Source organism: Elaeis guineensis, chromosome 12 (assembly GCF_000442705.2).
Source record: "Elaeis guineensis isolate ETL-2024a chromosome 12, EG11, whole genome shotgun sequence".
Taxonomy (NCBI): domain Eukaryota; kingdom Viridiplantae; phylum Streptophyta; class Magnoliopsida; order Arecales; family Arecaceae; genus Elaeis; species Elaeis guineensis.
Window position 1 is genome coordinate 5,085,447 of NC_026004.2, and position 14,011 is coordinate 5,099,457.

The following is a 14,011-nucleotide window of genomic DNA, read 5'->3' on the forward strand; positions in this document are numbered from 1 at the left end:
CTCAGGAAGACTTCGATGTGTATAATTTGAGGTGTTCCATAATTAATCGAAGCAGACTTCAACCTCACAGAATTGAGGCGGACTCGACCCTTTTCTGGGGTATAATTATTGTGGACAAGAGCTCGGCTCGATACGTAAAGTATTGTCCGCTTTGACTTATATGCCTCACGATTTTATCTTTTAAAAAATATTTTACGTAAGAAGGATAATCTCTTTCTTTTTAGCACAAATTATTCTTTACTCATAATTGATGTCGGACTATTAGTATCTTCCATATTATTAGAATCACAACAATAAATTTACTAAATATATAAATTTTATGTAATATCTACTCTAAATAAAAAAATTATTAAAAGAATGTCAACTTCCACCAAACTAATTTTTAAAAATAAATTTAAGTACATGCTGTAACTTCGTCATTCGCAAAATGTAAAAGCCGCTATAGATATTTTTAACAAATAACATTGTCCATCTTTGATTACATTATAAGCATGCAATAAATAAATAATATTTTCTTCAATTTTAATAACTTAGAACTCAATTCTATCTCTCTTCGATGTTCTATGATTTTTGCTCACTTTTTTTGTGGAATTTAAGTAAGAAAAAACTACAAAAATAAATATTACCAAGAGCAATCTTATTACTGACCAAATAATAATATTAGACTAGAAATAGGAAAGCAATAGTATTTTAGATATCATCTTATTAAATGCACTCAGCCCACGGGAAAGGCTTTTCCTGTTTTCCTATAATCATCAAAGCCAAAACCAGCAAATTTATAACCAACCCTGGTGTTAAAACAATAGGATTGTGTTTGTTTTCTTTATGGAATTAATAGCAAATACTACTCAAACGATCTCCAAGCCATGATTGTCATCCCCCAACTTGTGTGTGCGTGAAATATTTTTTGGTGGGATAAGCTAGTATCGAACCCTGATTCTTAAGTCATATTATGTAACTATTTAAATAAGGTTACGTCTGTTGTTGCTTGGGAGTCTGGTTCGATCCTAGCCTTCCCACTAAAAAGGAAGGTAAAACGATGACGTAAAGAAGCCTTTGCTTGCAACTGGTAATCATTGGTATAATCTCTCTCCTCCCTAGCGGCCCTTTAATTGTCTGAAGTCCGATCTCTCCAAAGGATTTTTGGTGGGATAACCTAGGATGGATCCTTGCTTCTTAAACCAATGTAAATTTGAGGCAAGGTTCGATCGTAGCCTTCCCACCGAAAGGGAAGGCAAAAGATAGTGCAGAAGCTTTCACATGTAACTCATAATCATTGATAGGTAAGGTTGTGGATCATCTCAAATTTTATTTTTTAATCTATTCACTCTTTTCGAGTAGTGAATCAGATTGCAGATTTTATGACTAATAGTGCATTGCAGGGAGATTTTTCATGAAATTACGAGGATATTCATGATCATCATTGCAAATTTCTTCTCATAGCTGATGCTTATGAAGTTGGATACATTAGATAAATGATGGTTTTGGGAGGAACACACTAGTCTTTTCCTCCTACCTCATTAGCAATATCCAATCAAGCAGAGGAAAGAATTAGAATATATATGGAAAAGTTTTATTTATCATAGCCACTTCATCGGTGCATATTTTCAAATTTTTGGACAAAGTTGGATGCGGTGTATATCTTTTGTGGATAACATAGCTTTATATCATATAAAACTGATGCGGCGTCATACTTTGAAAGTCTGTTTGTACAGAATAAAAAATAAAAAGAAAAAAATGAATAATATAGTGAGAGAGTAAAAGAGAGACGAAGGAAAAGTTATACAAAAAATTGATAGATAAAGAAAAAAATTGAGTGGAAAAAAAAGAATATGAAAATTTCATTGAGAAGAGAAAATATTGAAGAAAAAAATTGAGAGAAGAAAAAAAATACTATGTCAGGCAAGAATTAAGGGAAAAAAATAAAAAGAGTTGATTAGTAGCGATAAATTAAATCAAATAATGAACAAAATAGAAGGGAGTGTAGAGTGGATGGTTCTAACCTTTTTTTTATTTATTTTTATGCAGTTTTGGATATTTCTTCGTATTATCCGTATGACCAACCTCATTATTGTGCCTTGGTTACGTCACATTGCCAACTATATTATAGCCTTCAAGATGCTTCTCTAAATACTTTTACAATATTTTCAACTGTATACTACTGCAAGTCATTTTGTCTTTTTCAAACTAAGGCTGGCTACTATGTCTTGCATCGCTATTATCAATAGCTATTAGTTTTTAACTGATATGCGCCGCCACAATGACGTTATGCTACTGTTACCTTTACACATGGATGCTACAGTTTGTTCATTTTGGGTCTATATTGGACTAATGTCTTTTTTAATGTGCCATTCTTCACTGCATAAAGATACAATAGGAGGATGGGGGAAGTACAAAAAAAATGATAAAAAAAGAAAACAAGCAAAACAAAAAGAAAAAAAAATAAAAATGAAGAGGAAAAAGAAAAAAATGAAAATAAAGAGGAAAAAGAAAAAAAATGAAAAAAAAAAAATACTGTTCTTTGTGTGTTTTGGTTGCAGGTTTCATTATTAATTACTACCTTTTTTTCTATGATGTGAATGTATATTGCAATCCCTTTATTTACCTACTTGACTTTGGTTCTCTGCTATCATATAAATGGTATGCACAAGCTATATAGGATTCTTGGTTTTATCAGCATACGTTGCACATTTTATCAGTCTTCAATAAGATACATATTAGCCTTCATCAGCAGACTATTATATGCCTTTTATGGTAGAGTGGTGGATTTTTCTATTTTCTCTTGATAGTCTACTACCACAGGGGCTCTTTTTCTCATGCTTCTTATGGGATTCTGAAGTTCATGGTGCCAACATCTTCCACTATCCATCCATATTATTGCAGCTGCAGGGAAAGGTATATGCTAAATCCTTTTAACATGGGATTCTGTGTTTGTGGGGAAAAATCTTTTGAGGAACTTGGTTGCTGGCCTATTTCCTGTGCATCTACTATTCTGCATAGCAAATTCAAGTTGGTACACAGGGTGCTCAAATTTAATCAGCTTGGGAGGACGTTTGTACACAAACTTTTGGTTCCTCTTATATTTCATGTTATATATGTAGCTTTTAAAATAGGCTTTCTTGTTCCATATTCCCAATGTATCAGGACAAGTCCGCTCTTTGTGCTGTGTGCCTACTATCCATTTTACTGTGTATATAGGGCCATAGCTTATGCTGTATACTTTATGTTGGTATAATATAATCCTGCTGTTTCCTAGCAAAAAAATAATAATAAAAAAAATCTATTCAGATCAAATTTTTATCCGATTCGTTTCATCATCGCTGGATAGGATGGTGAATCATCTTAATTTCTATTCTTGAATCTATTCGGATTAAAGTTTTATCCGGTTCTCTTTTGCTATTGTTGTCATTATTGCCGGGTAACAGTTCGGAAACTCGCCATCCTCCATTTATTGTGTGAGAGAGAAAGGAGATTGATTTGGATATGTTGGATCAATCGATAATAAACTAATTTTGAAAAGACAAAACTCTAAACCCACTTGAACCATCTGATCTTGATCGAGAGACGAGAAAAGCGATCCACAGATTAGTGGTCTCATTATCGGGAGTTTCCATGCGAAAGAAAATCCGCATAAGAAGTTACATGCGGTGATTCGCAAACAATGTTCCCATAGAATTTCTATGCAGGGCTCAGTTATGTTCCTAAATACGTATCCCCGCATGTATGTTCTATGCGGAAGAAAATCCGCATAGAAGAGAATGCGAACTCCCGCATTTCATGTCCATGAAAACATAGAAGGGTGAGGTAAGTAGAGAATGAGCTGGTTGGCGTCCACGTGTATTGCCTGCAGCTTGCATGCGTTCTCAGCCGCTGTGTCTCCCATCCTAATCTTGCTCGCTGCTGTAATCCTCGAATGCCGCCAGCCGGAGATATAAAATTTGGAAGTGTGCTAGGGTTTGCTAAGCACGATAACTGTTCGATAAAATGCTTGACAGAGACATAGCTTCTTAAGGTTCCCTCACCTGTCTTGAGCTTTGTACCGTGTGGCCTCTCACAAACGAGGAAGAGGTTAATTCTTAAGCCAATGTAAATTTTAGACAAGGTTACATTTGTTAACTCAAGAGTCGGGTTCGATCCTAGCCTTCCCTCTAAAAGAGAAGGCAAAAGATGGTGCAGAAGCTTTTATATGTAACTCGTAATCATCGCTAGGTAGGATGGTGGATCATCTCAATTTTTGTTCTTGAATCTATTTCGATCGGATTTTTACCTGGTTCTCTTCTTGCTATTGTTGTCATTATTGCCAGGTAACAGTTGGGAAACTCGCCACCCTCCATTTGTGTGAGAGAGAAAGGAGATTGATTTGGATATATTGGGTCAACCGATAATAATCTGATTTTGAAAAGACAAAACTCTAAACCCACTAGAACCGCCTGATCTTAATCGAGAGATGAGAAAAGAGACCCACAGATGAGTGGTCCCAGTATCGGGTCCCATTCACTAGTCGCCAACGCATAAACTTTTTATGCGGAAGGAAAAAAAAAATTCCATAGAGAAAATATGTATGGATATTTGTATACACGGTCTGTCATAGGAAGAGTGGCACAGGAGGACGCGTATAAAAATTTCCATGCGAAAGAAAATCCCATAAGAAGTTACATGCGGTGATCCACAAACAATGTTCCCATAGAATTTCTGTGCGGAACTCGGTCATGTCCACAAATACGTATTTCCGCATGTATTCTTTACGCAGAAGAAAATCCGCATAGAAACATTATGCGGGCTCCCGCATGTCATGTCCATGAAAACATAGAAGGGTGAGGTAAGTAGAGGATGAGCTGGTTGGCGTCCACGTGTACGGGCCGCAGCTTGCACACGTGCTCGGCTGCTGTGTCTCCCATCCTAATCTTCCTCGCTGCTGTCATCCTCGAATGCCGCGAGCCGGAGGAATAAAATTTGGAAGTGTGCTGGGGTTGCTAAGCACGATAACTGTTCGATAAAATGCTTGACAGAGACATATCTTCTTGAGGTTCCCTGGCCAGTCTAGAGCTTTGTACAGTGTGGCCTCTCACAAACGAGGAATAGGTTGAGATAAAGGGAGAGTCGCCATCACATAAAAAGAGAAGACGTGGACAATGCCTTGAAGGTCTGCAATGTGGCTTCTGCTCCATTAAGACTTGGGTGAACTTTGGCAGCATCACATGTCTGACAGACTGAATGAGAAGTTCTGGTCGGCAAGGCTGAACGAGAGAGAGAGAGAGAGAGAGTTTAGAAGTTGGAATCATTAATTTGTTCGCAGCTTGAAATGAATTGTATGGTTCTAGCCTGGTTTGGCGGTCTAACGGCCAACCAAAGTGCCACTTGATATCCTTTTGACGATAATATATCATCAAATTTTGTTGTGATGCTTCGCTTGTGCTCCAATAACTAAAATGTAAAAGATTAGATGGTGGTTTATGTTTACCAATAAACCCATAATCACATTTACTGGGTTATTGTTGTGATGCTAATTGATTGAGTCGTGTAGGAGTACAGGAGTATGAAGGTGAAGCCCCACCGGATGCATGTACAGTACAAATTTACATGGCACTCTCTAAAATGAACTTAAAAAAAAAAAATTGCACCCTTTTTTCCATGAATGGAGCAAAATTTTTCTTATAGTTTCGTTTGAAATATTTCTGGAAATAAATATGTGATGCAGGCTACCTATGACAAAACCAAAACAATAGAAATAGTCATAGTTTATCATCAAGGTTTCAACTTCTATGATGCATGGGCATGTGTCCCTGTTCCTTCAATCAAATATTTCTCTTCTTTATCTTATTTGCTTTCCTTATAATAGACTCTGGCAAACTCATAATATATTCTCTTTCACATAAATTTCACACCCATATTGTTGACCCCAAAAGCAGAGAAATCTGAAGCTATTCCAGACCAGCAGGACATGAAAGGCTCCCAAAGCTCAACCAAAGCTTCAGAATTACTACGGAATTGATGGCTGGGTGCACCATAATGAAAGCCATGGTTGAAACTTTTTCAAAGGTGAACTCATGCTGGAGATCCATCGATTGGTGGACCTGTCCCATGAATCATGGCAACTAGGTCATCATCTGCAAAATTACCCCGCCACCTTTAATGCATTGCTTCCAACATCATTATGGTGAAACTTTTAACTCTCATGAACCGAAAAATTCCATTGGAATATCTCAAAGAAGCGACAATACTAGTGTAGTGTCTTTTTCATTTCATCAAGGCGACCTAACCAACTAAAACTTTTCTTAAGAACATAGTCATCTACCACTCTCTTTTTTTTTTTTTTTTTTTTTTTGGTGAGGGTTATCTACCACTCAAAAATCAGAAGTGATATTGTTCTTCTCGGACGTGATCTTCAGAAAAAGAGTAAAATGCTGGAATATTCTCAACAAGTGGTTTTCATGGAAAACCAAGCGCTTTGCCAGATTTTAAGCCAACTATGCATGGTTCAGATCGCATCAATAATATTATACTCTACTACCAACCTGCTAATATATCAGCCTAAGGAGGAAACGCACAGAAAAAATGATGGCCAAACCAACCACATACTTAGCTTGGACCTTCAACCACAGTGATCCTAAATCTCGGTACTGGAGTAAAATCCATCGATAGTACCAAATTGTCCGCAAAAAAGTTGTAGACAAGAACCAAATTCTGAGCCTTGTCTCATGCCCTCCCCTGTGCCACAACAAGGAAACAAGAGAATCCTCACATGGCCTGTGACCCATGAGTTCTGAAGCCAGAGCAACATCCAAGCGGAAAGATGCTCGAGCTCCGAGGAAACTTTCAAAGCACACCAAAAAGTCCAGAGCCAGACTGCCAAAGAAATCTTCCAGCCACAGTCTCCATGTGCTGGTGGGCTCCCACCACCAACCAACCCCACCCAAAGTTTCACCCATCATCTGCCATCATTGTCCTCCCCACTGTAGCACCAACCACCCCCATCATCACCATAAATTGTAAACAATCTTAGCTTTTTAATTTTATATCTCTCTTCAAGCTTACTTCTAATTAGTTTACTCTGTCATAGGATTATGATAAGAGGTGGATTTATCAGCAAATTGGAAGAAGATAGACATGAGAATTAAGAAGAGCATATGCGCCAGAAGCTGCAGAACAGTGGTCCATAAGATAGCAATATAGCATTACTTAATTTACACACTTAAGAAACAGCCAAAGTGCTGGAATACATAACACAGCTGGGGGGAATTCGCCATGAACAAGATAAAGAGACAAGTTGCAAGCCACAGGACAGATAAGTAACGGTAGTGAAGGCTCAAGGCCTAGTCTTGAATGGGATTGCCCTGATGACCACCTGGTGGTAGAGAGCAGCGAGTGCAGCTCCAATGAATGGTCCCACCCAGAAAATCCACTGAGAAGAGAGAAGGAATACGTAGTTAGTGGTCTAAGCTATTGAAGTAGTATATGGAACTCGTTGTCACATCTAGAGAGGGGCTTACTTGGTCATCCCAAGCATGGTCTCTGTTGTAGATGATGGCAGCCCCAAGGCTTCTGGCAGGGTTGATACCAGTTCCAGTGATGGGGATGGTAGCCAGATGAACAAGGAAAACAGCAAACCCAATAGGCAAGGGAGCAAGGATCTGCACAAATTGCACCAGAGTTTATTAGATTAAATTCAAGGGGAAAAGAAAAAACAAAGACCTACCAAGAAAAACAGGGAGAGGGCAACTTTATATAATCAATTTAAAAAGTTGGCCGGGTCACAGGCTATCAATATACCAAGGATTGGTCCACTGTGTGACTCCAGTAGTTTCACAAAATCAGCAAACTATAAAATCGAAAGGCTTTTTTGAAAGCAAGGGTTAACATCTTGATGAGGTCTCAAAAGCTACAGAATCCCAGCAAGCAAAACAAGAGAATCCCATTTTAAGCACTATTATGAGAAGGAATCGAAGAAACACTACATATGGAATACTTGTAAGCAGAATTTGTCTATAAAAACATGAAGAATACTGCAAAGTTAAAGATAATGCATGGATAAATTGATAACACTTTAAAAAGAAGGAAGGCTCTTGACAAGTCTTGAGAAAGAGTTACTTACTGGTACATGAGAGTCCCTGGCATTCCTCTTGGCATCAGTGGCAGAGAAAACAGTGTAGACAAGGACAAAAGTGCCAATAATCTCAGCACCCAAGCCATCACCCTTGGTGTAGCCAGGAGCCACAACATTGGCTCCTCCACCATTGCTCTCATAGAGCCCCTTCTGGAACCCCTTGACCACACCAGCACCACAGATGGCACCCAGGCACTGCATCACCATGTAGAACAGAGCCCTGATCAGGGAGAGCTTCCTTGCCAACAGCAGCCCAAAGGTCACAGCAGGGTTGATGTGGCCACCTGCCCATTTAGCAAAAGGAAATAACTAAATCAAAACCAGCCTTCAAACAATGGAAAAAGGAGTGCTCAAACTAAAGCAGCAAGCCCTAGAAGTGCAAGTCTTCAAGGGTGGAAATGAGGTACTATTGTTTTAACAGTAATGAATAATTAAAAAAAAATTAACTGTTCGCAAAATAATAAATAATATATATATATGGAAAGAGAAGAAAGAACATGGAAAGCAAGCAAAATATTTTGTGGAAAAAATAACTTAAAAATTAAAAAGTAGCAAGATGATTTTAGAGAAAAATTACTATAGCCATATATTCACATTTTGTTTTTTATAAAAATATTTCGCGCTTGTTACTTACAAAAAGAAAACTAGAAAAAATAATTAAGGCGCCAAAAAAAAAAGAAAAAAGAAAAAAAAACCTGCACCTAGTGAAGGTGATAAAACCACAGAAGTCAGAAAGGCATATGAAACAAAAACAAACCTTCCTTTTAATCCCAAAAATTATAACATATATAATCTGTAATGATGATACCAACTTAAGAAATAGGCAACATGACATCATAAGAACAAGATGAGAGCAAGAAAATAGAGAAAAGACAAGAAAAACAGAAAAAGAAGAAGGGAGCTAGTTCCTTCACCTGAGATCCCAGCAGTGCAGTAGACGAGGGCAAAGATCATGCCACCAAAGGCCCAAGCAATCCCTTGGATGCCCACAGTGGAGCACTTGCTGGGGGACTTGACCACACCCATGACAGTAAGGATGGTGATGTAGAGGAAGAGAAAGGTGGCCATGAACTCTGCTATCCCAGCCCTGTAGAAGGACCATGACTGGAGCTCCCCTGGCTCAAACAAGGGAGCTGGTGGGGGCTCCTTGTAGTCCTTGTCCTGGGTTTGAGCTGCCGTCCCTATTGGCTGCCTTTCTGGGAACTTGTCGACTCCTAGCCTAACATCCTCTTCTTTCCCTTCCATCTTCCTCCCTCTCTCCCTAAGAACTCTATTCTCCCAAAATGTGAGCACTAAAGGAAGGAAAAGGCTGTGACCTGAGTGGAATCCAAGGATGGGTGGGGTTTTATAGACATACAGAGGGGAAAAAAGAAGTGGGCTTGCGGTTGTGGTGTATTATAATTCATATTATTTCTTTGCAGGGGCTTAATAGATAAGGTTATGTGTTAATATAAAATACAAGGTGGCTTCTCGGGGTAGTTTAGAGATGATTCTGGAAAGGGCATCTGTATTACGTAGTATGGACAAGGAGGTGGCTTGGCCTTGTCTTTTGTCATACCGGCCACTTTACATACAACCGTACTTACTGTATAACCTAAAGAGAGAATAAGAGAGGAAACTTTTTCACTTGATGGCCCTGGATATAGAAGGACAGGACACTTGCCTGGTGTACTAAGATCCTCTTAAAAAATATTTTATTCATGAACTGATTGTAATCTTTTGTCAGATGCTTATTTTTCAAATATGATTTGAATGATGCTGCATTGAGGGATTATTATCCATGTATTATCCTCAATAGAACTCTTATCCATATCCATGCTTTCAAATAACAATCAATAATCGTAATGTCAGCCATGAAACCTAACTTCAAGATTGCCCGAGTTCAAACTACTTGGATTGAGAACCACACTTTGTGTGACATTTTATGGGGAATCGGTGAAGATCAGCAGCTGCTCTAATCTGGCCGTTGATTCAATCTCAGAGGTTTGAGATCATGAGTGGTAAGTAGATCAAAAGATGGACAGTGAAGAAGAGCTATTAGTATTATGCTTGTAGCTTGAATGGCTATAAATAAATAAGTGGATTTTTTTATTCATTAATAAAAATGCAAAGCGACAGATTCTTTATAAAATCACAAATATATTAGGGAGTTGTTTGTGACACTACCATATTTCCTCCTAACCTACCTAATTCCTTGTCCTTTACTCCTAATCATCTTGCGTCGCGTACTTCGCTCTTCTTTTTACTGTTCACTTTATTTTCCACCCAAGATCTGGGAGAAAGAATAGCAAAAGCTTTCCGTTTAATATGTGCTTCTTAGCTACGGATGGTCCCTAGACAGCAGTGACAATCCAAGAGAACTCATGAGAGTAGTCAAGTAAACGAACAATTAATTATGAAGATGCACTAAAATGCCAGTGTGTTACTTTAAGGAAGGGTCAAAGTTCATTTACGCTTACCGACGGTGAGGACACCCCGAACGGGTAGCGACTGGTCCGGATGATAAGGTCATATTTCCGATGAGCTGAAAAGACGACCGTTATCGAAAGCGACAGCTAGGAATCGAATCACCCGTGGGAGGACCCGTGATAAAAGTTGGTGCTCGCCCATGCACGCGGCCAACGGATACATTTTTATTCGTGTTGTCATGATCACAAACAGTCATTGTAACAACACACGTATGTGTATACGAAGCCATATTAGAATCAGATCATTCAAAATTAAATTTAGATCTAATTAAATTAAATTTTATAATAAAAATTTTATACCAATGATCTAAATCGTTGGACATAATTTACTATCTAAAAATTATTTATACATAAAAAAATTATATGATTTATAAATTTCTAATCTATACATTAAGTGATCAAAATTTGAATAATCTAAATAAAATTAAATTAGATATATTTTTTGATCACTTGATGTATAGATTAGAAGATTTTAAATTATATGATTTTTGATATGTTGAAGTATTAGATTACATCCAATAGTTTGAATCATCGATTTAGAACTCACATTGTCCAATTTTGATTTAATCGGATCTGAGTTCAAATCCAATTGATCTTATCCAAATCTGTTCCAACATATGTATATGTAGATATAACGCTAATAATTAGCACTTGATAATGTCAAATACAATCAATCTAGTTTTCTTGGGCTATGTAATTCAATGAGAAGATTAGGTATGCAGGATACATGCATGGAGAAAAGGTACTATCTCTGATGTGGTCATTTGAATTTGCAATGAAGCAGATGAGAAGTGAAGATGAATTTAATTTATATTTTTTAGTAAAAACTATGAATATAATTTATATGGTAAACATCTGTCAATGAGAATAAAAAGAGTGGTTTCCACTGTTCACCATAAATGACAATAGAGGTCCATTTCCTTTCATTCTTTTTGTCCTTGGCATGATTCATTCAAAGTTGATTCTTCTTTGATATGATCTTCGAATGCTTCCGTATTATCAGGATCAGGGGCTTGTATATATATATCATAAATTTATAATTTAATATATATTTATATACATAATAGATAGGTTTTTTTGGTATTATCTTGGGATAATTTTTCTAAATCTATAAAACATGCGTGGTCAATTGATCCAAAACATCTAAGCATTCCTATTCTTAACATTATCCAGCTTAGATGGAGCAATAGTTGAATTTAGAATTTTAGGGATCATCTGTTAGTCTAGCTAGACATAATATTTTTAGTGAATTTGATAAATTACCGTACGCCGTCACTAGGCAAGGTAGGTCGACTAGGTTTGAATTTGAAGTGCTAGAAATCTAACTTTATCATTTAAACCCATCCGACATAATATCAATTTGACGTATATCCTACTAAAATTCCTCAACATAATGAACATATCATAGTCCAAAGTAGCTAAGAACAGCAATATTTCCTAGACATCGGTTGAAACCATACTTCCCCATTTGTATCGGAAATCTACTTCACGAGTCGCCATAGTCCATTTTTCACGTTGTTTAACTGTACGTGACCCTTGTGCACATTGTGATGGCCGAGGACAACAACATTTGGTACTCGTCTACGTTCGTGGCCATTTCTGTTGGCCTGACATGATTGGGAGGTGGTGGAGATGAAGTCATTCTCTTTTATTGCGGCCAAAGAAGCCTCTATAAACAAAACATGTAGTTACGAGAGAAAACTCGGACCGTCCGCCGTTCTGTACCACAAAAACAAGGACCGTCCGCCGCTCTTCTACTTCTGGCCACACGATTTCCCTGGCCCACGGCAACCTCAAGCGAGATGGAAACGAAGGAAAAAAAGAAAAAAGAAAAAAAATCCACCGACCGGACCAAGACGCCTCCGTCCAACCGTCCAAGACCCCATTCTACGCCAATGTATCACCACTGCGTGTCAGCATGGCGGACTGACCAATTGTTAACTGACACGTCCGGGCATAGCTAATTTTGTTTTTTAGGCATATGATATGATCTAATTCTCTGCGAATAAAATGTGCGCAAGTGTTACGCTAGCAAAACGACACCCCCCCCCCCCCCCCCCCTCTGAGAGTTGCAATCGAAAAAATCAAACAAAGAAAGGCACCCATCTGAGAGTGGATGGTGATTGGCGGGCGTCTTCTGACGTTCGTACTTAAATATTTTGTTGGAAGTGCTGTTTAGCAGTCAACGAATTGGTACATCGTAGTAAAAACTGAAATGAGAATTTTTGTTATTATACGTCATCGTTCTTGACAAATGGAAGATTTTTATGCTCAAACGCTGTGCGCCTGTGCGATCTTTTTTTTTTTTCTTTTTGTTTTTTTGGTAAGAGCGCCAGTGCGTTCTTTGTTCGGCCTGTGTGTGCAGCAAATAGGGTGCGAATGACTCAGATCGGATCGGATGAGTGAGTTTCAATCCGAACTAATTTTTTTATTAAATTTAATATTAAATTTAAATTTAATTTAATAAAAAATTATATTAAATCGAATTAGATTTATGATCAAATTTTTTAATTCAATAAATTATTTGAATTGAAACGATCCACGTATAACTCAATCTCGATCTATGAAATATGAATTCAATTTGAACCTGGATCAACTCGGATCTGAATTAGATCAATAAATAAAAAATTTATAAATAATCTTATTTATATTATAAATTTTGATCTTATTATATAAGACTATTAGAATTCCTATATCCCACATTCTTCACCTAAGAATGTGGCCATAAAGCACTTTTTAAAATTTAATACAAGTGTCTGTACATGCGTACACGTACACGCATAAAGAACTCTCTCTGTAGAAGACATTTCTCTTTTTACCCATAACAGTAAGAACGAGAACTTTCTTCTGCTCACCATTGTTCCTGACTTAATTAATCCAAATTCAACCTATTCTAACAAAATTTTAAAAAATAATTTAAAAATTAATAAAATATATTTTTAAAAATAATAAATATTCAAATAATTTTGATCAAAATTAATAATCATGTGACATAGGAACAAAAAAAAAAGAAAGATAGATGGAGATCGAATCAGCTTAAATTAAACCATTTATCTTAAAAATCAAATCAACTTAAAAGTCTCTACGAATCGAAGATCCAATCCAAAAAATGAAACAAACTTAATTTTAAAATCTAATCCAGATCTATGAATCTTTTAAAACAGTTTAGAACGAATCGGATAATGGACCAATCGAACCCATTTGCAGTCTTAGTAGCAAATGAAAATAAATATTTAAAGGATGCATAAAAGAGTGGTTTATTTTGTTCCGTAAGGGCTGCAAGAAACACCCAAAGAAACGAGGGAAAAGGAATAAAGCAGGTGCTTCTTCTGCAGCAGCAGAAGAGAAACAAGAAAGGTGCAAGATGATGTGCGAAGTGCTACACATCATCGTTATATTAACCATTTATCGTTTAAAGAAAAAAGTTGATAACATTTCT

At 37.1% G+C, this 14,011-nt stretch overlaps 1 protein-coding gene across 1 annotated transcript; it reads right to left on the reverse strand.

Moving 5' to 3' along the window:
- Window positions 1–7,140: 7,140 nt before the first annotated feature.
- On the reverse strand, window positions 7,141–9,429 carry LOC105055645 (aquaporin PIP1-2). Its single transcript, XM_010937551.4, has 4 exons — window positions 9,019–9,429; window positions 8,093–8,388; window positions 7,491–7,631; window positions 7,141–7,402 (listed from the first exon to the last, which is right to left on the reverse strand). The coding sequence occupies exons 1-4, from the start codon at window positions 9,347–9,349 to the stop codon at window positions 7,307–7,309; spliced, it is 864 nt and encodes a 287-aa protein (XP_010935853.1). The 5' UTR covers window positions 9,350–9,429; the 3' UTR covers window positions 7,141–7,306.
- Between the last annotated feature and the right edge of the window lie 4,582 nt (window positions 9,430–14,011).